At 48.4% G+C, this 25,919-nt stretch overlaps 1 protein-coding gene across 2 annotated transcripts in view; it reads left to right on the top strand.

Moving 5' to 3' along the window:
* CRACR2A (calcium release activated channel regulator 2A) overlaps positions 1 to 25,919 on the top strand; it is a 181,731-nt gene that overhangs the window by 119,530 nt on the left and 36,282 nt on the right. For both annotated transcript variants that reach the window (XM_068273131.1, XM_068273130.1), the window contains exons 8-11: positions 11,391 to 11,578; positions 12,637 to 12,708; positions 19,122 to 19,167; positions 20,569 to 20,660. In XM_068273131.1, coding sequence (XP_068129232.1) covers positions 11,391 to 11,578; positions 12,637 to 12,708; positions 19,122 to 19,167; positions 20,569 to 20,660 — 398 coding nt within the window. The remainder of the gene's footprint in view (positions 1 to 11,390; positions 11,579 to 12,636; positions 12,709 to 19,121; positions 19,168 to 20,568; positions 20,661 to 25,919) is intronic.

Raw genomic sequence — 25,919 nt, 5'->3', positions numbered from 1 at the left:
CCATGCCCGGTTTCAGGTCCAGCGGTGCCAGCCACAAATCCGTCTGTTCCTTTATTCCCCTCCAAATTTCCTCCCCTGTGTGCTGCTTATCCCCAAGGCAGATTATCTTCAGCAACGCTTGCTGACGCATGCCAACAGCTGTGCTGCACTGCTTCCACGATCCTACTGCTGCTGGGTTAGCGTTTCCGGATGAGGTACAGCTTTGAGATGCGTTGGAGGAGAAGGAGTCAGAGAGGTAGGTGCTGCTGTTGTTATCCAGTGGGAGGGACGGCGGTGCAGCTGTTTGTGGCGTGGGCAACACCCGTGCCATAGCAGGTGAGGAATCGCTGCCAGGCTCCACAAGGTTCACCCAGTGCGCGGTAAGGGAGATGTATCGACCCTGGCCGAACGCACTCGTCCAGGTGTCAGTGGCGAGGTGAACCTTGCAGGCAACGGCATTCTTCAAGCTTCGGGTTATTTTTCTGACCACGTGCTCATGCAACTCAGGCACTGCAGAGCGCGCAAAGTGGTAGCGGCTGGGAACCACGTAACGTGGGATGGCCACTGACATCATGCCCTTGAAGCTGTTTGTCTCCACCACTCGATATGGCAGCATTTCGCAGGCCAGAAGCTTGGCTATGCTGGCTGTTACTGCCACGGCCCGGGGGTCATTTGCTGGCAATTTCCTCTTGCGCTCAAACATCTCCGACACAGACAACTGAACCGTAGCGCTGCACACGGAAGGGCTGTTGGTTGTTGTGTTTGATGAACACTGGGAGACCTCAAGAGCACTACTCCGGAAAGTGACAGTGTCAGCGTCGTCTGATGTTTGTGAATGTTGTGAACCACGCAATGGCTGGGCTACTGCTGCTGCTGAGGCGGGTCTGGTGGTGAGTCTGGTGAACCCAAGGGAGGCAGTGTTGTTGCTGGTACCCTGTCCTGACGCGTTTGCCCACAGAGTGGGGTGTTTGGATAGCATGTGACGGCTCATGCTGGTGGTGGAGAGGTTGTTAATACTTTTCCCCCTGCTCAGGCGGGTCTTGCACACCTTGCAAATCGCCATGGTAACATCCTCAGTGCAGTCTTCAAAGAAAGCCCAGACTTTGGAGCACCTGCCTCCTTGCTGGCGATTTCTGTTTGCTCCTCTTTTGCCTCTCACTCTAACTTCCACACTTGTGGTGCCTGAAATTGCGCGCCGCCTACCTTGTGGCACAAGGCGAACTCGTGCAGCAGTGGGTTCTTCAACAGACTCATCTGTGCTGCTGCTACGACGGCGATGTTCTCGTTCACAAACAAAATCTGGGTCTCTGTCCACATTGTCCATACCCTCCTCTTCCATCTCCTCAAACTCGTCATATGTCATTGTGGGCCGCCGCCGTGGAGTAGAGCTCCCCACAACAACCTCTGCGCAGCACACTCCAACGTCGTCTTCCAGATCTTGTCGGCCGACCTCCTGCAATTGCAACCCCTCCTGCCCAAATTGCTCTGGGATTTGGGTTTCCGAGTCCTCCTCGGACTCGCCTTGTATTTCAGTGCGCGGTGCATTTCCCACAGTTAACGGTTGTGAATCCAGGCACAACATTTCTGGCTGTTCCTCCATTGACCTTTGAAAGGTGGAAGTTTGTTGGGCTGGGAATAGCTCCTGCGAATACCCCATTGTGTCCTGAGGTAATTCATCGGACTGGTTATCTGGCAGTTGTGTGCGTGGTGTCGCTGCCGGTTGTGTCAGCTTTGTGCCCACTGGCTCCTTGTAACTGGCTGAGGACTCGGACCTCGTGCGTGATGTGCTGGTGCTGCTTAACCCACTGCTGGACGCTTGAGAGGTCATCCAAGTAATTATCTGGTCCTGTTCTTTTGGATTTGTGAGGGTTGTTGTCCTGGACAACATGGGCGGTATTGAGTGGGTTTTCTTGGGTGCTCCCCTGTGGCCTGTACGTGAACCGTCAGGGGAAACACCTCTTCCCTTGCCCCTCCCTCTTTCACCGGATTTCTTCCTCATTTCACTTATCCTTACAGTACACGCTGACTGGCAGCAGTACAGTGGCAGTACAGAAATGCTATACAGTACCACTATTCCCAGCAGCGACACAGAGCACAATGCTATACAGTGACGGGTGAGCGGTGTACCACTATTCCCAGCAGCGACACAGAGCACAATGCTATACAGTGGCGGGTGAGCGGTGTACTACTATTCCCAGCAGACACAGAACAGTAAACAGAATGCTATATAGTGTGGCTGAGCGAGCGGTGTACCACTATTCCCAGCAGACACAGAACAGTAAACAGAATGCTATATAGTGTGGCTGAGCGAGCGGTGTACCACTATTCCCAGCAGACACAGAACAGTAAACAGAATGCTATATAGTGTGGCTGAGCGAGCGGTGTACCACTATTCCCAGCAGACACAGAACAGTGAACAGAATGCTATATAATGTGGCTGAGCGAGGTACACAGAGTGGCAGTAAACAGAATGCTATATAGTGTGGCTGAGCGAGTGGTGTACCACTATTCCCAGCAGACACAGAACAGTAAACAGAATGCTATATAGTGTGGCTGAGCGAGCGGTGTACCACTATTCCCAGCAGACACAGAACAGTGAACAGAATGCTATATAATGTGGCTGAGCGAGGTACACAGAGTGGCAGTAAACAGAATGCTATATAGTGTGGCTGAGCGAGCGGTGTACTACTATTCCCAGCAGACACAGAACAGTAAACAGAATGCTATATAGTGTGGCTGAGCGAGCGGTGTACCACTATTCCCAGCAGACACAGAACAGTAAACAGAATGCTATATAGTGTGGCTGAGCGAGCGGTGTACCACTATTCCCAGCAGACACAGAACAGTAAACAGAATGCTATATAGTGTGGCTGAGCGAGCGGTGTACCACTATTCCCAGCAGACACAGAACAGTAAACAGAATGCTATATAGTGTGGCTGAGCGAGCGGTGTACCACTATTCCCAGCAGACACAGAACAGTAAACAGAATGCTATATAGTGTGGCTGAGCGAGCCGTGTACCACTATTCCCAGCAGACACAGAACAGTGAACAGAATGCTATATAATGTGGCTGAGCGAGGTACACAGAGTGGCAGTAAACAGAATGCTATATAGTGTGGCTGAGCGAGCGGTGTACTACTGTTCCCAGCAGCGACACAATGGCAGGGGGGACCCTGGCTAGCGTGGCTGGAGCGCGAACTACCCTTCCTGCCTACCCAAAGCTAAACCCACAGACAAATGGCGTTCCCCGAACTTTCGGCTAGCGCTGTGATTGGCCGAACGGGTCACGTGGTTCGGACCCGAACGCGCTCTGATTGGCCGAACGGTCACGTGGTTCGGGTAAATAAATACCCGAACCACGTCATATCTCCGCCATGCGCTCTTAGTTCGGCCATGTGGCCGAACGGTTTGGCCGAGCACCGTCAGGTGTTCGGCCGAACTCGAACATCACCCAAACAGGGTGATGTTCTGCAGAACCCGAACAGTGGCGAACACTGTTCGCCCAACACTACTTCTGGCCTCGAAAGTGATGGAAAATATGGAAAAGTTTTTTCCAGGGGTCTAACACCGGGACAGGGGCATGCTGGAGGGGGATCCATGCTAAAAGTCCCAGCAAAAATTACAAGTTGATGCAAAGTCGGGTTTTAATCCCTAAAGGGCAATAATCACATTACATTCCTACAAATAATTCTCTGGAGTGGTTCTGTGCGTGCAACTTAGGCCACATACACACATCAGACTATAGTCTTTGGAAAGTGAAAGATCACAGACCAATCTTACCACCCTTCATGTAGTATGAGAGCCATACCTACACAGTCTTTTCTATGGAGCTGCACTCCCCATCAGACAGAAATCTTACCCCCTTCCATGTAGTATGAGAGCCACACGTACACAGTCTATTCTATGGAGCTGAACTCCCCATCAGACAGAAATCTTACCCCCTTCCATGTAGTATGAGAGCCATACCTACACAGTCTATTCTATTGAGCTGAACTCCACATCAGACAGAAATCTTTGCAAGATGCTGCACACACAGATGCTGTACACATGCAACAGATCAGTATCTGCAAAAGATCTGTTCCTGCCAAGAATCCATTCCTGCAAATTGCAATGATAGTCTATGAGATCTGCAGATCATCATACACACATGATTTAACTGACATTCATCTGCAGATCAGATCCACCAGGATGGATTTTCAGATCTGCAGATGGATGTCAGTTAAATCATGTGTGTATGATGATCTGCAGATCTCATAGACTATCATTGCAATTTGCAGGAATGGATTTTTGGCAGGAACAGATCTTTTGCAGCTACTGATCTTTTGTGTCTGTACAGCATCTGTGTGTGCAGCATCTTGCAGAGATTTCTGTCTGATGGGGAGTGCAGCTCCATAAAATAGACTGTGTAGAGTATGGCTCTCATACTACATGAAGGGTGGTAAGATTGGTCTGTGATCTTTCATTTTCCAAAGACTATAGTCTGATGTGTGTATGTGGCCTTAATGTGGCCCCAATAGCAGCAGTGTGCAAAGCTCTGGCTGTCAGTGACCTGTGGAGTGTCTCACACAGAGAAATGCAATATAAGAGTGAACAGAGGCACCAGCAGGATAAAAGGTACTAAAAAGTTTAAAATTGCTCAGGAGGTGGTGGTGGACTCGCCTCCTTGAAGTAGACAAGATACCGTCAGCTTTTTAACAACAAATAGGCGTACACGCAGGGCCGGCCCGCCCATGAGGCGGGGTGAAACTTTTGCCTCAGGCGGCACTTCTGGGGGGGCGGCACCCGCCCGTCCGTGTGTGTGGGGGGCCGCCCGAGCTGGAGGGGATAGCGGGCAGGAAGGGGGTATTGGGCCTAGCGGCGGGGAGGGGGGTCGGACCCCCCCCCTCCCTCGCCTGGGTCTCCCGTCCTCCGCTCCCCTCCAGCTTTAAAAGTGACGTTGCTGGATGCAGCTAGCTACATTGTAAGAGGCAACGGGCGGGGATCACTCACCTCTTCCTCGTTCCAGCCCGAGCCTGCGCTCCACTGACGTCACTTCCTGCGGCGTAGCAGGAAGTGACGTCAGTGGAGCGCAGGCTCGGGCTGGAACGAGGAAGAGGTGAGTGATCCCCGCCCGTTGCCTCTTACAATGTAGCTAGCTGCATCCAGCGACGTCACTTTTAAAGCTGGAGGGGAGTGGAGGACGGGGGACCCAGGCGAGGGAGGGGGGGGTCCGACCCCCCTCCCCGCCGCTAGGCCCAATACCCCCTTCCTGCCCGCTATCCCCTCCAGCTCGGGCGGCCCCCCACACACACGGGGGGGGGGGAGGGGCGGCGATTTTTTTGACGATCGCCTCAGGCGGCAAAAAGTCTAGGGCCGGGCCTGCGTACACGCAGTACAGTCTCACGCAGTACAGTATCGTGACCTTGAGACTGTACTGCGTGTACTCCTATTTGTTATTGCCTGAGGAAGCAGGAATACACCTGCGAAACGCGTTGCATGGTTGTCTGGAGTATATAAATCAACCTGTTGTTGTTAAAAAGCTGACAGTATCTTGTCTACTTCAAGGAGGCGAGTCCACCACCACCTCCTGAGCAATTTTAAACTTTTTAGTACCTTTTATCCTGCTGGCGCCTCTGGTCACTGTTATAGTTACCAATATCCACCCCTGGTGGAGGGGTCAATCCCCATCTCTTTTTTTCCTGATCTACAGAGAGCGACTTTTAATCCTGAGTGAGCACAGGTCTAATCTCCTCACCTGCGTGTACAGTGGTTGCCTGGGAGGTAACCCACTTTTGTGAGTATATACACTATATACATTTCAATTCCAACCTGTTGTTTTGCTTACTACACTATATTGGGCTCTCGGTGTCCCCACTTTTGTTTAGAGAAATGCAGTAGTACTATCAGAATACAGTGAAATATTAATGCACTGGAGTGGTACTGTGGGTGCAACTTAATGTAGCAACACAAGTAGTGTGCACACAGCTCTGGGTGTCAGTGGGCTGTGGAGTGTCACACACAAAAAATCCCACAGGAGACCGATGTGCTAGCCCTCAAAAGGGCTGTTTGGGGTGCTTTCACTGCAAGAACACAGGCCTTGCTAATGCTTTCCCTACCTATCCCTCCCCCCTCACCCCGCACAAACTATGTACCTAACCCATACCCCCCCCCCCTCCCCGACACACACACACACACACACACACACACACACACACACACACACACACACACACACACACACACACACTGCATGCGCGGTAAAAAAACAAGCCTGCAAATCCTCCCTCGGACACCGCTACAGATGCCTGAAAATATTGCCCAATATATATCTGGCACTGTACCAGCACCTGCTATTTACCGGGCGCCCAAATTTACACTCTGGCGCCTAATTCCCGATATTCTGCATTGGCATCTATGGCAGCGCCCCAATTAGTCCCCTTGCCGCATGCGTCCTTTTTTAGTGCTTCACCCATTTTCACCTTAATCCGTCTCCATTGTCCAGAGCGCAGTGATGAATATTGTCGCAGGTGCACTGCACCTCACGGTCGTCCGCCATACACAGTGACTATGAGGCCTTTGTGACATTTGTTGACGCGCTTGAATGTTGCACAGTAATAATTTCACAGTGAAATTCACTATTATGATGCAAATTCCTAATGTGAAATTTTAAAGCTATTGCGAAATTAATTTCGTACCTAATCATAGTTAGAATGTGTAATTTCATATTGTAATTTCGTGAAATATAAATCTATATGAAAATCTAATTTCTCATGTCAGCTGACTTCAATGCATTTGGAGAAAATACATTTTTTGCCTGCCTGCCCATAAAAGTTTGCACATCAATTTACTCATCTATGCGAAAGTAATAGTTTAGTGAATTCCAACACCATAATTTTGCATAGCTTGCAAAAATTTCATGAAATTAAATTACAGTAGGTAGTCAAAAGCTGACAGATCTGACAGGTTTTAAACCAGCTCCCTCTCCTCATGGGGGATTTTCGTTTTTTTCCTACATTCTTTAGGCTGGGTGAAATTAACCACTTTACCCCCGCCCGTACGAATTTCTCCGTCCCTTTTTCCATCCTTTAACCCCCAGGGACGGAAAAATCCGTACTTTCCGCGCTCCCGCCGCTGTCCGCGCTCCCGCCGCTGCCCGCGCTCCCGCTCGCTCTAGCGCGCTCTCCCACTCGTAAACACGCCGCCCGCCACTCCCGTTCATTGATCTAAGCCCCGCAATCATCCGCTGCTTTGTCGATAAGCAGCGCGATCATTGTGAACAAAAAAACTTACCCAGCCTCCAAGTACTTCCTCCAAGCGTCCGGAAGGTCGCATTAAACAAAAAGTTACTGTTGCCATCTTGTGACCAAATAGTAAAACTACACCTAAAGCATTTTTCACATACAAATGCATTACTTATACACAAAAAAATAACTCATTACCTCCCACACTCCCCATTTTTTTTTTTTTTTTTTGTAATTAAAAAAAAATTTAAAATTTACAATTAAAAAAAATACATAAATAGTTACCTTAGGGACTGAACTTTTAACATTTTTATGTCAGGAGGGTACAACACTGTTACTTTATAAACTATGGGCTCGTAATTAGGGATGGACGCAAAACTGAAAAAAATGCACCTTTATTTCCAAATAAAATATTGGTGCCAAACATTGTGATAGGGACATAATTTAAACGGTTTTATAACCGGGACAAATAGGCAAATACGTTTCATGGGTTTTAATTACAGTAGCATGCATTATTTAAAAACTATAATGGCCGAAAACTGAAAAATAATGAATTTTTTCTGATTTTCTCATTAAAACACATTTAGAATAAAATAATTCTTGGCATAATGTCCCACCTAAAGAAAGCCTAATTGGTGGCGGAAAAAAACAAGATATAGTTCATTTCATTGTGATAAGTAATGATAAAGTTATAGACGAATGAATGGAAGGAGCGCTGAAAGGTGAAAATTGCTCTGGTGTTCAGGGGGTAAAACCCCTCAGTTGGGAAGTGGGTAAAATTGCATGTGAAATTGTAATTAGGATCAGGTTCATGATTGCGAAAGATGCAAAATCTAACAAAAGTGTAATTATTTATTACAATCGACACCTGCAACACTGTGTGCAAGTTTGCCTCGGTGTGGGGACAGAGACGCATGTCATGAAGCAGAGAACATGCCTCTGTGTCACTCACATCTGCCCCCCACCCCCACGAACCGCCTTGGGTTCTCTTTAAAGAGGCCCTGTAACAATCTATAGTACAATGCAGTAAATTGTTCTTGATTAGGGTTGGTCAATGAGATGCAAATGATTTTGAGTTGATGCAAGCTCACTTCATCCTTACAGCTTGAAGGAGGAAGTGCGCCAGTGTGAGGCCCAGTGCACACCAAAACCGCTAGCAGATCCGCAATACGCTTGCGGTTTTGGGAGCAGATTTCAGAGCGATTCTAGGTATGTTTAGAGAGGTTTTCTAAACATACCTAGCGGTTTTGGGTGCGTTTTTGTGTAGCAGATTACACATATTGTTACAGTAAAAGCTGTTACAGAACAGCTACTGTAACAAAAATGCCTGGCAAACCGCTCTGAACTAGCGTTTTTCAGAGCGGTTTGCGGTTTTCCTATACTTTACATTGAGGACGAAACGCTTCCGAAAACCGCAAACGCGCAGCAGGAGGCGCGTTTGCGGCTTGGCAAAAAACGCAAACCGCCGGTGTGCACCATCCTATTGCAATACATTAGACAAGCGTTTTTAGATGCGGCCGGCGGATCGCTCCAAAAACCGCTCGGTGTGCACTGGGCCTGAGGCTTGCAACGCGACCAATAGGACACTTGCAAGCTCTTTGGAATGCAGGGCGGAAGGTGGAATTATGGGTAAATACAGTAACCCCTTGTATTCCTGCTGCACACCTGCGCCAATTAACCATTTCAGCCCGTGGGGATTTTTCACCTTATGCATCAGAGCAATTTTCACCTCCCATTCATTCGTTAATAACTTTATCACTACTTAACACAATTTATTGACCTATTTCTTGTTTTTTTCCGCCACTAATTAGGCTTTCTTAGGGTGGTACATTTTGCTAAGAATATTTTTTTTATGAATGCTTTTTAACATGATTAATAAGAAAAAAATGGAAAAAAAAATCATTTCTCAGTTTTTGTCCATTATAGCTTTAAAATAATCCACGCTACCATAGTTAAAACCTATGTATTTTATTTGCCCGTTTGTCTCGGTTATGACACCATTTAAATCTTGTCCCTATCACAATGTATGGCGCCAATATTTTATTTGGAAATAAAGGTGCATTTTTTCCGTTTTGCGTCCATCACTATTTACAAGCTTATAATTTAAAAAATGTTCGTAGTGTACCCCCTTCACATGCATATTTAAAAAGTTCAGACCCTTAGGTAACTATTTATGTTTTAGTTTTTTGTTTTTTTAATTGTAATTGTTTTTTTTTTCCATTAAAAATTTTATTTGGGTAATATTTTGGTGTGGGAAATAAATTAATTAATTTTTAATGTTAACATCTGTGTAAATTCCCTTGAAAAATGTTTGTAGATGTAGTTTTACTATTTGGCCACAAGATGACCACCTTGAGTTTATTTTTTTTTCTCCTTGTGCTTCTCGATCACCGGAAGCACAAGGAGGACGGGAAACTTTTTTTTTGCAGAAAGACTGAAGCCTCTAGTAAGAGAGCTTTGTTTTTTCTGCTGGGGACACGGATCGGTGATTGGGAACCATGTTCCCGTTCACTGATCCCAGGGCTACCGGGGGACAGCACGGGGGCGCGCCAGCGATCGCGCGCGGGAGCGCGCGGGAGCGCACGGAAGCGCGGCACCGCAGCAGAGCAGCCGCCTGGACGTGAGGATCACGTCCAAGTGGCTGAAATGGTTAAACCTCATTTGAATCACCAGTAATCACTCGTGAGAGCATCCGGTGAGCATCCCTGCTTCCGGCTATTGCCGGAGGCCGAATTACAGTGTTTTAAAAGTAACTTCAGCTCCGTCTTCTGCCCCAAAGTTACTCCCTGTGCGCTGCTATAGCCGTAATTCCTATTACGGTCTATGGTGGCGCCGGCTGCACCCAAATCTCCTGCGCTGTAATCATAGCACTCGATACATATGCACAGAGCGAGATACTGGTTGCTTGGCAGTTGGAAACAGCTGTTATTTCCCCCAATGTGACGAGGCTTCCACAGTGTGATGTCAGCACTTAGGTCATGACATCACACTGTGGGAGGGGTTTCACTACAATATCAGCCATACAGCGCCCCCTGATGGTCTGTTTGTGAAAAGGAAAAGATTTCTCATGGGAAAGGGGGTATCAGCTACTGATTGGGGTGAAGTTCAATCCTTGGTTACAGTTCTTCTTTAACCTATTGCTGACCGCGTCACGCCGATGGGTGTGGCTGCAGCGGTAGTCCCAGGAACGCTCCACGCCGATGGCGTGAACAGTCTTTTATGGCACTAGCAGGAGTGATGATGCGCCACTCCATCATCAGTCTCTCAGTGGCGATCGCCGCTCAGAGACTGTTCGCCGTCTAATATACCTGAATAGCGCTGCGATCTAAGGCAGCGCTGTACTGGGGACAGCCATGTGACATGACTGTCCCCCTGGGGGACACAGAAGCGATCGCCGGTGTTAGGCTGAAGCCTATCACAGCCGATCGCAGTGATTAGCAGGCCGGGGGAGAGAGGGAGGTAACATAGATAAAAAAAAATACACTTTTTTATTGAAAAAATAAGAACATAAATATTTGTAGTGAAAAAAAAAATTAGGGGAGCGATCAGACCCCACCAACAGAGAGCTCTGTTGGTGGGGAGAAAAGGGGGAGGGGAATCACTTGTGTGCTGAGTTGTGCGGCCCTGCAGAGAGGCCTTAAAGCTGCAGTGGCCCATTCAGGAAAAAGGGCCTGGTCTTTAGGGAGGTTTAGCACCGCAGTCCTTAAAGAGAAACTCCGACCAAGAATTGAACTTTATCTCAATCAGTAGCTGATGCTCCCTTGTACATGAGAAATCTATTCCTTTTCACAAACAGATCATCAGGGGGCTCTGTATGGCTGATATTGTGGTGAAACCCCTCCCACAAGAAACCCCTCCCACAAGAAAAGTTCGAATTTTTGGCAGTTTCCTGTCTGTGAACCTTGTTGCATTGTGGAAAATAGCTGTTTCCAACTGCCAAAAACCATGCAGGAGCTACATCACCTGCCAACAGTAAAATGTTCACTGGAGTTCCTCTTTAAGTGGTTAAGGACACTTAACAGAAAATACACAAACACTTGAGGAAAACTAGCATAGGCTAGTTCAGTAACGTAACCTCTACTCAGCAGTCCACCCTCATAAGAACCTTCCCTGCCTGCCCTTTCAGCCATTGGTGGTACTCTTTGTTCTGTTCTCTCTCATATTAATCTGTTCTTGTGATTCTGCTGCAGCTGGAGACACAATGTGCCGAGCTGAATAACGACAAGTATGAGACGAGAGCAGAGAACGAGAAGCTCAGACTAACCAATAAAGAGATGAGGAGAGACCTGGAGCGGACCTCGCAGGAGCTACTGACGGCCCAGAGACAGCTGAAGATCCTACAGGAAGAGGCGTCGCAGCTGCACGAGGAGAGAGAAATGTACGTCCGCCATCTTGTCATTACTGTTAAAGGACCACTATGGCGAAAAATTGTAAAATATAAAATTTAGATTTCTCACAGCGTAAAAAGTTCACTATAAATTACTTTTTTTCACATGTCCCTGTCACAGTAGCTAGATAAAATCTAACAAGTTTTGGATTAGTCCATCTCCTCATGGGGGGTTCTCAGCTATTACTTTATTTACTAAAGCACTTACTAAACAGTAGTTGGGAAGGTGAATTACATCTTGTCCTTTACAGGTAGTGCTTTTTGAGGTTGGGTTCACATATGACATAGCGGGAAAGGCTGCGTTTTATGTCATGTTTTATGTTAATGTTGTGCGCGTTTTTCGTGCTTTTTTACAGTGTTTTTGCTACGTTTGCGATGCGTTTTAAGTGCGTTTTAAAGCGTTTGCGGTTTGCATATACAAAACGCATATGCGTTTTATGTTAATGTTGTATGCGTTTTCCATGCATTTTTATATTTCCATTTATGCAAATCACTTGGAAGCCAACAGGAAGCGAAAATACAGCAAAAAAAATAATATTTTTTTTCAGGAAAAACGTATATAAAAAGGCATGAAAACGCATACCACTGCGTACCCATTGACTTTCATTATGTGCATTTTGGCAGGATTCCTGCATAATATGCAACAAAAGCAGCACTTTCAAAAACGCAGGTTTGAAAACGCATATGCATTTTTATATGCGTTTTTTTCCCTGTGGCCCATAGACTTCCATTAGCGGCAAAAACGCAGCATTTTATGCAACGCTAGTGTTTCTGCTATGTGTGCACCCAGCCTAAAGAATGAAGGTAAAACCGAGAATTCCCCGTGAGGAGAGGGACTAGTTTAAAGCCTGTCAGATCTGTCAGCTTTTGACTACCTACTGTAAGTGACAGCAAGGGAGAACACATTAATGCATAGTGCATTTTAGAAATGTAAGAAATGTGCATAAATTGGTATAAAATTAACATAAATTTGTATCAACTTAAAATGATTAGCAGTCAGTAATTTGCTTGTATTGGTTCACACTTCTCTGTACGTTGTGTGTCTGCAGGGAGGTGTACAGAGTGACGGAGAGCTTACAGCGAGAAAGGACGGCACTACTTAAACAACTCGACTTGTTACGGTACATTATTTATCATTACGATCCAAAGGGGGTTGTTCCCAGCCCGGGCCGCACATGAGGTTGGGTGAGGCAGGTTCCTCAGGTGGCGGAAGTGGGGGGGCGGTGCCCGCCTGGCTGAAGGGGGGGGGGGGTGTCGAGCTGGAGGAGGTAGCAGTCAGAAGGGGAGGCAGCAGGCACATTGGTGGGGAATGGGGTCGGACCCCCCCTCCCTCACTTGGGTCCCCCCGGTCTGCACTCCCCCTCCAGCTATCAACGCTGTGTACAAGTATCAGGCAGTGGGCGGGGAAACGATGACTCACCTCCTTATGTTCCACCACTCGTCACTTCCTGCAATGCTGCAGACTCTACTTCCTGCAGTACAGTGGGCGGCATTGCAGGAAGTGACAAGCAGGAGTACGCAGCGCTGGAACATAAGGTGGTAAGTTATTGTTTCCCCGCCCACTGCCTGATAATTCTACACAGCTTAAAGCTGGAGGGGAGTGCTGACCGGGGGGGACCCAAGTGAGGGAGGGGCTGACCCTGTTCCCTACCGCTGTGCCCGCTGCCCCCCTTCCTGGCTGCTACCCCCTCCAGGCTTCCTATACTGGGGGCAATTATACTACCTATGGGAGGGGGGTCATCCTCACAAGTTTGCTTCAGGCAGCAAAAAGTCTACAACCGGCCCTGGTTTTTTCCCGCACATGATTGTCAATGTGAATGACATCAGACACTTGTACATGATGTTACAGCACAGTACTGTCATGGGCATGGAGGCAGGGGAGCAGCACCTGTGATCACAGTTGGGCCCCACCTACTATCCTTTCCTTCCTCCGATACAGAGGACTATACTTCAGTTCAGGTGTTTTTGTGGCTGCACTTGTTATGGGTGTGAAGTTATTTAAACATACCTCCCAACTTTTTGAGATGAGAAGGAGGGACACTTAAGCCACACCCCTGCCACACCCCTGATCATGCCCCCGTCACACCCCTAGTCACGCATACCATAAAGATTTCATAAGAAAAATATGTTTTTATAATTCAAACCACACTGGTCCTTTCTATCCTGGTTAATTTTTCCTTCATAGTGTTATGAAGTAGTGATATATCAATTTATAGGATGGGAATAAAGTTTAGAGTCAATCAAACACATTTTTTGTAGATAAGTATATATATTTACATAGAAAAAGGGACAAAGTCCTGAAAGAGGGACAAATGAGGAGGACAGAGGGACAGAGCTCCAAATGAGGGACTGTCCCTCCAAAAGAGAGAAAGTTGGGAGCTATGATTTAAAGACCACCTCCAGTCAAAAAAAGGTCCGAATGGCAATACATATATGTAATCTAGGCACTGTGTACAGTTAGATGAACATATAAAGTTTACATCTGATACACCCTATTGGATAGAACAGACTCACATTTATATCTGTAAGTAGCACTTCCTTATTCCTCCTGAAGCTGAGCCCTTGCTAAAGCATTGTGTCTGCCGCTTCAGCCTGGTTACCTCCCCTGCCCCTCCTTCCCCTGCTGTCTGCCTGCCTGGATCAAATTACTTCTCTTTTCACAGTGTGTAGGAGAGAGAAGAGACAGGAAAACTGCTGCAGCCTGTCTTATCATGTCTGTCTGCTATAATTCTTATTTCAGATGTCTGTCTGTCTGCTTAGATTCGATCACATGGACATGAGGGGTGGCGTTATGACATCAATCCCCCAGTACATAAGAACAGATTAGGTATTGCACACCTTAAGTATAGTAAAGGTCAGCTCATCTAATCCAAAATCATTCACCGGGTGCAATGTCAAATACAATAGACCATGTACAGTGCTGCTCATAATTGTTCATACTTCTCACAAATTTCCACTTAAAGATACTTTTATTCCACCAACAAGTAATTTTTTGACGGGAAATGACAGAGGTGTCTCCCAGAAGATAATACGATGATGTACAAGAGGCATTATTGTGGAAAACATTTTCAGCTTTTATTTACATTTGAGTAAAAAGTGTGCAGTCCAAAATTATTCATACCCTTCTCAATAATCAATAGAAAAGCCTTTATTGGCTATTACAGCAATCAAACGCTTCCTATTATTGCAGACCTGCTTTTTGCATGTCTCCACAGGTATTTTTACCCATGTATCTTTAGCAATGAACTCCAAACCTTTCAGGTTTAATAAGGGTCTTCTTGCCATTACCCTGATCTTTAGCTCCTTCCACAGATTCTCAATTGGCTTCAACTCAGGACTCTGGCTGGGCCACTCCAAAATGTTAATGTGCTAACCAATCATTTCTTCTTCACCACTTTTGCTGTGTCTTTTAGGTAATTGTCATGCTGAAATGTCCACTGGTGCCCAAAGCTAAGTTTCTCTGCAGACTGCCTGATGTTGTCGTTGAGAATCCTCATGTATTGCTCTTTATTATGGTGCTGTTTACTGTGATTAGGTTCCCTGGTCCATTGACTGAAAAACAACCCCAAAGTATTAGGTTCCCACCTCTATGTTTGACAGTGGGGATGGTGTTCTTTGGGCTGAAGGTTTCTCCTTTTTTACGCCAAATAAAGGAAACATCATTGTGACCAAACAATTTAATTTTTGTTTCATCTGACCCTAGCACAGAAGCCCAGAAGTCCTATTTGTCCAGATGAGCATTTGCAAAGGTCAAGCTAGGTTTTGTGTGCCTTATCTGGAGAAGTGGCGTCCTCCTTGGCCTGCATCCATGGAACCCAGCAGTGTGCAGTGTCTGTTGGATTGTCTGCCTTGAGACATTGCCACCAGCAGAGCCCAGATTCACCAGGATGGCCTTGAAGGTGATCCTTGGAATCTTTTTCTCCTCTTTCACTATCCTCCTGGCCAGCACAGGTGTCACTTTTGGCTTCCGACCACATCCTCTGAGATTGTCCACAGTGCAGAACATCTTATATTTTTTATTAATACTTTGCACTGTAGCCACTGGAACTTGAAAACATTTAGAAATGGCCTTGTAGCCCTTTTCTGACTTGTGAGCAGCCACAATGCACAGCCACAGGTCCTCACTGAGCTCCTTTGTATTAGCCATGACTGTCCACAAACCAACTGCAGAGAGCTGCTGTTTTTCACCTGTTGTGTTGATTAAAACAGCTGTTTCCAATTAATGAGGGTAATTAGGATGCTTTAGAACAGCTTGGACTATTAGAAATGAACTTTGGATTTTCCCACAGACTGTAACAGTTTGAGAAGGGTATGAATACTTTTGGACTGGGCAAATTTTGCTCAAATGTAAATAAAAGCTGAGAAATGTTTTTTTTCCACAATAATGCCTCTTGTGCATCTTCTTATTATGTTTTGGGAGACACCTATGTCATTTCCCATCAAAACAATTTCCAGGGGTATGAATAATTATGGGCAGCACTGTATACAAAGGGACATGCACACCAAGTTATTCAATGCAAATAAAGTTTATGTTCAGAGTATTTAGAAATATACAGAGGTATCTTACTGATCTGGACCAACAGTACCATTCAGAAGTATATTTACACAGCAAGATATACAGGTATATTTCAGGCGCCTTTATCTGCAAACCCTTTCTGTTTTGTATCTTTTAATTGAAATCAATAAAGGTAAAGGGCTTGTGAAAAAAGCGTGCTAACACTTAGCACGCCCGTGCATAGCTGCTTTGCACGTGATATCATGCGCGGAAAGTTTTACGCGAAGTCAATAGTTTACGCGCGTAAAGTTTTGCGCGCATTACATCGCGGGCAAACCAGCTTAGCACGGGTGTGCTGAGCATACACTCTAATAGGTTAACACCTATTAACACCTAAGGCGTAACGCCGTATGCGCGCTAAAACTTAGCACGCGAACGGCTGAGAAAATCATGCATCACATGCAGTCAAACCTGAGTCAGAAACAGCTGATCTGCTGCATGCTTGTTCAGGGTCTATGGCTAAACGTATTAGAGGCAGAGGATCAGCAAGATAGCCAGACAACTGGTATTGCTTAATAGGAAATAAATATGTCAGGCTCCATATCCCTCTCACTTCAGACATCCTTTAACTACTTCAGAACCGCAATGATTGAAATCTACGCCCTGTTTTGTTTCAATCAACCAATGACGCACGTTCTCGCCGCTTTTGTCGCTCCCGACGATCTCGCCGCTGTTTCCCCGCCGCAGCTCACTCGCTCTGCCGTCTCTAACAGCAGAGCCCTGTGAGCGGGTCAGGAGCCAATTTCATTGACTCCTGTACCTGTCTATCAACGTAAGCCGCTCCCATTAGGCTCACATTGATAGGCAGGGGTAGGAACCAATGAAAGCGGCTCCTGACCGGCTCACAGGAACTCTGCTGTCATAGAGACAGCAGAGTGGGTGGCCCAGGTTCCCGACGTGCAGCGGTGACATGATTGCGGCAGGTATGTGCGGCGATTTGTTGTTATTCGTTGGTGTTCTGCTGTTTCTGGTACCAGCGGTCTCTGGTCCTTAAAGAGGAACTTAAATCTAAACAAACATACTGTCATTAAGTTACATTAGTTATGTTAATTAAAAAATATAGGTAATGTAATCTCTTACCCACCCTGTTTTAAAAGAACAGGCAAATGTTTGTGATTTCATGAGGGCAGCCATCTTTTTGGTTGAAAGGAGGTGACAGGGAGCATGAGACACAGTTCCAACTGTCCTGTGTGCTGATCACCCCTGACAGTTGCTAGGCAACGTGAACAACAACATAGGAAATCCCATCATGCTTTGCACAGCATCAGGGAAAAAAAGCCTGAGCTTTTTTTCTTTGATGGGTGGAGCTTAGCTAAAAATGCAGCTAAAAATGATGCTTTGGTAAGAAAAACAAAGTTCTGATGCTGTGAAACTGTTAAAGAAACACCAAGCCTTTTCAGTTCTGCTGAGTAGATTTTTAGTCCGGAGGTTCACTTTAAGGGGGCAGAGACCGCTGATACTTAAGTGGTTAATTTAACCTCTGCTTACTGCATACATTCCCAGATCGGCAGAAATCCTTGTTGTAGTACTGGCAGTTCTAGTCAGGCGTAGCTCCCAACTGTCCCTCTTTTGGAGGGACAGTCTCTCTTTGGGAATCAAATCCCTCTGTCCCTCTTTATTCCTCATTGTCCCTCTTTCTGGAATGATGTACAGATCTGTGTTAAAGGGGCACCATGGCAAAAAATTTTAAAATGTTAAATATATGTGAACATAAGCAAGTTAAAAGTTTTTTCTAGAGTAAAATGAGCCATAAATTACTTTTCTCCTATGTTGTGGTCACTTACAGTAGGTAGTAGAAATCTGACAGAAGCGACAGGTTTTGGACTAGTCCATCTCTTCATGGGGGGATTCTCAGGGATTTATTTATTTTTAAAAGCACTTAGTGAATGGCAGTTGCTCCGTCCAGCTGCCAAAATACTGTGTAGCAAGCAGGGAAGCTGGCCAGCATCATTGTTTAAATCCTTTTTAGGGAATATCTTTATAAAGAATAAAAGCCTTGCTGAGAATCCCCTATGAAGAGATGGACTAGTCCAAAACCTGTCGGTAATGTCAGATTTCTACTACCTACTGTAAGTGACATCAACATGGGAGCAAAGTAATTTATGGCTCATCTTACTCTGGAAGAAACATACTTCTTATTTGCTTATGTTTACACATATTTAAAATTTTACAATTTTGCGCCATAGTGCCCCTTTAATATGTGTATTTTCTACTGAAAAATATGTTTACCTGACTCTAAACTTTATTCCCATCAATTAAAGAGAATTGAACTTTATCCCAATCAGTAGCTGATACCCCCTTTTACATGAGAAATCTATTCCTTTTCACAAACAGACCATCAGGGGGCGCTGTATAACCGATATTGTGGCGAGACCCCTCCCACAAGAAACTCTGAGGACTGTGGTACTTCTGGCAGTTTCCTGTCTGTGAACCTTGTTGCATTGTGGGAAATAGCTGTTTACAGCTGTTTCCAACTGCCAAAACAGCATACAGCAGCTACATCACCTGCCAACAGTAAAAATGTTACCATGTGATAAATGTCAGAATATAAATCAGGGATTTAAAAGATTTTACAATGAGCAAACACTGACTAAATCATTTATACATAATTATTGTAAGAATGAAGCACTTTTTTTTATTACATTATTTTCACTGGAGTTCCTCTTTAAATTAATATATTTCTTATTTTTCAAATGTTAAAATAAAGAAAAACTAATGATGATAGAGAGGACAGTGTGGTTGAAATGATAAAACATCTTTTGATTCTGAATTCCTTGTGATATTCGTGGTGAGGGGTATGGAGGGGGCGTGGCTAGGGGCGTGGCAGGGACGCAGTTTTCTTAACTGAAAAATGTGAGGTAAGGATGAATCAGGCCTGCAGCAGAGTCCCACCTTTTCTTGTTTTGGTGACGGGGTTAATTGGTGGAAATATGGAATAATAACAAATGTACTGAGGACATTTTCATACTTTCTCTACAGGGAGATGAATAAACATTTACGGGATGAACGCGACAGCTGCTTACAGGTAATGCCACATTTATGCCATTGCAACACAGAATGAAAAACACATAGGTGAGAACTCCTATCATGGACGTTTTTGCGCGCGTTTTCGCGTTTGCGCGTGATCACGAATTATTGCACGCCATCGTGAATTATCTTGCGCAATCGCAAATTTTGATTGTGTGCGATAATTCGCAATTGTGCACAATAATTTGCGATCGTACGCAATTGTGAAAATGTGCGCAAAATTGGGCGTGATATGAGTTATCACGGTTTAGTGATTCAAACCACTACTGTACGCACACACGTGTGTATACAAATACACACACACGGGATAGTCACACACTAGGGATGGTGGATGTGATGCAAATAATTCTGAGTTGATGTAGCGTTATGCACATTTTGTATGCAAATTCATGCAGCTTGAGCATGAACCTTTCAAATACACACTGTATACATACATGCACCGTGTACACATGCTAAGACTAAACATACATGCATGCACAAACACGCACATGCACATTGTATAAACAGGTGCACACTGTACACAGCACATAGACACATGCTGTACACACAGTAGCAAAGTATGATTAAAGTTTGTGGTTATGATGATTTAGGGTCGTTCTGCGCTGTGCACGACCGCCACACTGCACCCCATGTGAACGATGCCATGACATTGTCTGCTGCATTACAGTATGGACAAGGCCGGATTTTTACTCTTTACCGCCCAAGACCAATGTCACCAGCCGCCCCCTTCAGTTTAGGTAGCGAGATGACCCCTTCCTTCCCTCCAGTATAGGTAGCCAGACACCTTCCCCTCCCCCTCCAGTATAGGTAGCCAGACACCTTCCCCTCCCCCTCCAGTATAGGTAGCCAGACACCTTCCCCTTCCCCTCCAGTATAAGTAGCCAGACACCTTCCCCTCCAGTATAGGTAGCCAGACACCTTCCCCTCCCCCTCCAGTATAGGTAGCCAGATGACTTCCTTAATCCCTCCCTTTCCCACTCCCCCCCCCCCCCCCCCTTTCAGTACAGCTTGCCTCCACACCGCAGCAGCCATCAGTGTCACTTACTTCTCTGCTCGTCTCCAGTGTAGAAGTGTCCTCTTCTCTGTCTCCAATGCTGCCCAAATCCGTAGCTGCACGCTACAATGCCAACATGCTCAGAGAGCAAGGTGGCTGTTGCACATGTGCCTGGCAGCAGGGAGAACAGGTGCTCACCTGATCTCCCTGCATTGCAGCATTTGCAAGCTTGCAAATGCTGCACCAGTTTAGTCTGCTGCTTTGGTGCACTTGCTCCTGTGGTGCCTTAGGTCATGGCCTAGGAGGCCTAGGCCTAAGTCCGGCCCGGAGTATGGAAACCTTACTGTAATCAATTAGGGATTTTTATTCTTCATGGACACTGAATTTATGTTTTGTTTTTAACAGAAATCAAAGACCAACTCATCAAAGCCAATAAAAAGTCAAAGGTCGGGATCCATAATTGGAAAATATATCGAGAGAAAGCCCTCGGTCAAAAGGTAAAATGCAGATGTTACCTTTATGTTATAAGTCCTAGCAGGGGCGTAAATAGAAATCACTGGGCCCCCTTGCAAAAATGTGGATGCCTCCACACTTATTTTGGGGGGCAGGAGGAGTCGCAGCATGAGGGGAGAGTATGGCCACCTACATTGGCGGGGAGGGGGCCACTCCCCCCCCCCCTCCCTCACCTCGGGCTCTCCCCTAAGCACTCTCCCTCCAGCATCAATTAGTGGCTGCAGGCGGCGGGCAGCCACACTGACATACCTCCATTTGTGGTCCGATTTCTAAGTGCCACATGCCACTTCCTGATAAACAGGAAGTAGCGTCAAACGCTTAGAGAGAGGAACCTCCGGCGTGTGGAACGCATGGAGTTATGTCAGTGTTCCTGCCCGCCACTGCTACATATTAATGCTGGAGGGGGAGTGCTGAGGGGAGAGCCCGAGTTGAGGGAGGAGGGGAGTGGCCCCTCTCCTGCCAATGTAGGTGGCCAATGCTCTCCCCTCATGCTGCAATACCTCCTGCCCCCCAAAATGGCCCTGGGCGCGGCCCCTATTGCTATGCCACTGAGACCTAGGAGCTCAACATTTCCGTTATGCTCTCTTTGGGAAGTATTTTTTTCCCAAGCAATGCATTGAAATATTACACATGTATGTTATCCTGAAATCTTACCATGGTCTTCAATCAGGGATGGATTTTCCATAAGGCACAGTAGGCACGTGCCTAAAGACGCCTGATGATGGGAAGGTGGGTCACTCCCCTCCCCGAGCGTCTCCCTCCCTCTTTCCCTCCCTCTTTCCCTATGCAGAGTCCTGAGTGGAGTGTAAATGAGAGGTTGCTCACCTGGGTCTCAGCATTCCACAGACCTGCTCTCCCTTCAGCCAGAGACACCTCTAGCTACCTATGATAGGCAAGGGAAGTAAGGGAGAAGTGACAGCAGGGACAGCCAGCACACTTGCAGTGCAGTTGGGCGGGGGTTTGTGGGTTCATGGAGGGCGGAGTCTAGGGTGCCAGGACATCTGTGTCTATAGGCTCCTCTGAGGTAAATCCGAGCTTCTCTTTGATCCTTCTCTTCTGAATTCCCAGGTCTTTCCAGTTTCCACCCAGCACCATCCATGGTCCATCACTGAAAGAAGCCAACAAACCTCCCCCCTCGTAGGGTCACTGCACGCCCCACCTCCCTGTGACAGGAGATAATAAATTTGAGGGGTGCTACGCACTTACCAATGTCGGGTCTAGCTACAATCGGGACCCCTCAATTTTATTGTGTTCCCTGGGGCCCCTGCACAGTTTTTGCCAGCATAGCAACTCACCTGTCCCAGCGGGCATGCTGCTCCATTGTGTTTTTGTCTTCCGCCTCACAGCGGCGCCAAGTCACTGAAAAGATGCGGCCGGCAGGATGAATATGGGGAGCCGGGCAGAGTTGCTATGCTGCCGAATACTTTGCAGCGACCCCGGGGAGCACAAGTCAGGGAATTTTTTTTTATTTTTTTTTAAAAAGACCTTATAGTTTTTGAGAAAATCTATTTTAACCATTAAAGGACCAGCAGTCTCTGGGCACTTAAAGACCAGAGACCGCTCGTCCAATCCCGACGAATCGCTGCACATACCCGCCGCAACCACCGTCATCGCCGCTCGCCGGGACCCCCAGGACATAGTCTCCCCTGTCTCTATGACGGCAGAGTCATGTGAGCCGGTCAGGAGGCGATTTCATTGGCTCCTGACCCTGTTTTTCAATGTGAGCCAATGGGAACAGCGTACATTGATAGACAGGGCCAGCAGCCAATGAAATCGGCTCCTGACCGGCTCACATGACTCTGCCGTCATAGAGACAGGCAGAGCCTGTGAGATGCGGCGAAAATCGTCAGGTTTGAGAGACGCGATCGGCGTGGAGCAGCGGAGACGGCGGATGCGTGCTGCGGACAGTGATTGAGATCTACGCCCTGCCAGCCAGGAGCCCACCAATACAGGGCGTAGATCTCAATCACTGCGGTCCTTAAATGGTTAAATTTTCAAAGGAAAAAACTATACACTTAAATGCGGTAAATGACAGTTAAGACATTCACCGCATTTAAATGTATACTTTTTTCCTTTGAAACTTTAAAATCGATTTTCTCAAAAACTAAACTTTAAGGTTTTTTTGAAAAAAAAAAAATGTTTCCTCTTGTACCCCCTGTTCTCAACACATCTGGCAAATTTGGTGTTTCTAGCACGTAAGGGGGCTTCGCTATTAACCGCTAAAGTCGGCGGGTTTTTAATCGCGAATCACGACTCGTGATTACATGCGGTTATTCAACTCAAAACCGCACTCGATATCTGTTTCTATTCGTGATCACAAGTCAATTCGTAAGTGGGCGGAGTCGAATTCGTGATCACTGGAATTCATGATTGGGGGTATCCGAGCATCATTGCCTATGGTGGCCTGGCAGCCCTGGGGCACTTGCCCAGATATGGTCGGCCCTGCCACTTACTTGTCTCCAGGGCCGGATATGTACTTCTTACCGCCCAAAGCCACTGTCACCAGCCACCCCCCCCCCCTTCAGTATAGTGAGATGACTCCTCCCCCCTTCCCTCCAGTATAGTTAGCCAGATGACCACGCCCCCCCTTCCCTCTAGTATAGGTAGCCAGATGACTCCCTTAATCCCTCCTTTTCCCACCCCCTCTTTCAGTATAGGTAGCCAGCTCGCTTTCACACCGCAGCAGCCATCAGTGTCACTCATTTCTCCGCTCTTCTCCAGTGCAGAAGCTTCCTCTTTCCCTCCATCTTCAATGCTGCCCAAGTCTATAGCCGCCGGTCACAATGCAAATGTGCACAGAGAGCAAGATGGCTGCTGCACAGGCGGCTAACAGCAGAGTACCGCGGTTAGGCGCTAGCCTGATCTTCCTGCATTGCAGCACTTGCAAGCTTGCAGTTCAGCCTGCTGCTTTGGTGCCCTTGCTCCTGTGGTGCCCTAGGCCATGGCCTAGGTGGCTTTGGCCTAAATCCGGCCCTGCTTGTCTCATAGTTTCAATGGCAACAACCAGAAGTGAAAATGGTGACGGACAGTTAAAGAGGTCATAGAAGGTCAGGAATACTTACTTCACTTTCCGTGTGACACCTGGGGGTGAAGAGAGCCTCAGGAGTAGAGTTGGGCCGAACCTCCGATTTTCGGTTCGCGAACCCTGTTCGCGAACCTCCGCGAAAGGTTCGGTTCGCGAAAAAGTTCGCGAACCGCAATAGACTTCAATGGGGAGGCGAACTTTCAAAGTTTTAAAAATTCTATACACTGCAAAAATGATAGAAAACATGTTTCAAAAGCTCTAATGCCTGGAGTCACACCTAATTGAGTGAAATACACTTCACTGCTCGAGGACCCACCCTCCCTCCCTCCCCTCCTCCAAGCAAGGTCCTTTATACCATTTGCCTACCTACACTAATTAGTTATGGAACAGCTGCTACACACTCTGCTAGGAGTTTTTACTCTCCCTCCTCTCTGCTAGGGAGTTTTTACTCTCCCTCCTCCCTCCTCCCTCCTCCCTCCTCCCTCCTCCCTCCTCCCTCCTCCCACCTCCCTCCTCCCACCTCCCTCCTCCCTCCTCCCACCTCCCTCCTCCCACCTCCCTCCTCCCACCTCCCCACCTCCCTCCTCCCACCTCCCACCTCCCTCCTCCCTCCTCCTCCTCCCTCCTCCCACCTCCCTCCTCCCACCTCCCTCCTCCCACCTCCCACCTCCCTCCTCCCACCTCCCACCTCCCTCCTCCCTCCTCCCTCCTCCCTCCTCCCTCCTCCCTCCTCCCACCTCCCACCTCCCTCCTCCCACCTCCCTCCTCCCACCTCCCTCCTCCCTCCTCCCACCTCCCTCCTCCCTCCTCCCACCTCCCTCCTCCCTCCTCCCACCTCCCTCCTCCCACCTCCCACCTCCCTCCTCCCACCTCCCACCTCCCTCCTCCCTCCTCCCACCTCCCTCCTCCCTCCTCCCTCCTCCCACCTCCCTCCTCCCTCCTCCCTCCTCCACCTCCCTCCTCCCACCTCCCACCTCCCACCTCCCTCCTCCCACCTCCCTCCTCCCTCCTCCCACCTCCCTCCTCCCTCCTCCCTCCTCCCACCTCCCTCCTCCCTCCTCCCACCTCCCTCCTCCCTCCTCCCTCCTCCCACCTCCCACCTCCCTCCTCCCACCTCCCTCCTCCCACCTCCCTCCTCCCACCTCCCACCTCCCTCCCTCCTCCCACCTCCCACCTCCCTCCTCCCTCCTCCCACCTCCCTCCTCCCACCTCCCTCCTCCCACCTCCCACCTCCCTCCTCCCTCCTCCCACCTCCCACCTCCCTCCTCCCTCCTCCCTCCTCCCACCTCCCTCCTCCCACCTCCCTCCTCCCACCTCCCTCCTCCCTCCTCCCACCTCCCTCCTCCCTCCTCCCACCTCCCTCCTCCCTCCTCCCACCTCCCACCTCCCCTCCCTCCTCCCACCTCCCTCCTCCCTCCTCCCTCCTCCCACCTCCCACCTCCCACCTCCCTCCTCCCACCTCCCTCCTCCCACCTCCCACCTCCCTCCTCCCTCCTCCCTCCTCCCACCTCCCACCTCCCTCCTCCCACCTCCCTCCTCCCTCCTCCCACCTCCCACCTCCCACCTCCCTCCTCCCTCCTCCCTCCTCCCACCTCCCTCCTCCCACCTCCCACCTCCCTCCTCCCTCCTCCCTCCTCCCACCTCCCTCCTCCCACCTCCCACCTCCCTCCTCCCACCTCCCACCTCCCACCTCCCTCCTCCCACCTCCCTCCTCCCTCCTCCCACCTCCCTCCTCCCTCCTCCCTCCTCCCACCTCCCTCCTCCCTCCTCCCACCTCCCTCCTCCCTCCTCCCTCCTCCCACCTCCCACCTCCCTCCTCCCACCTCCCACCTCCCACCTCCCACCTCCCTCCTCCCACCTCCCTCCTCCCACCTCCCACCTCCCTCCTCCCTCCTCCCACCTCCCTCCTCCCACCTCCCACCTCCCACCTCCCTCCTCCCACCTCCCACCTCCCTCCTCCCTCCTCCCTCCTCCCTCCTCCCACCTCCCTCCTCCCACCTCCCACCTCCCTCCTCCCACCTCCCTCCTCCCTCCTCCCACCTCCCTCCTCCCTCCTCCCACCTCCCTCCTCCCTCCTCCCACCTCCCACCTCCCACCTCCCTCCTCCCTCCTCCCTCCTCCCTCCTCCCTCCTCCCACCTCCCACCTCCCTCCTCCCTCCTCCCACCTCCCTCCTCCCACCTCCCACCTCCCTCCTCCCACCTCCCACCTCCCTCCTC

Source organism: Hyperolius riggenbachi, chromosome 3, assembly GCF_040937935.1.
Source record: "Hyperolius riggenbachi isolate aHypRig1 chromosome 3, aHypRig1.pri, whole genome shotgun sequence".
In the NCBI taxonomy this organism is placed as follows: Eukaryota; Metazoa; Chordata; class Amphibia; order Anura; family Hyperoliidae; genus Hyperolius; species Hyperolius riggenbachi.
Note: the sequence above shows the minus strand (reverse complement) of the source record. Positions and strands in the feature narration are given on the sequence as shown.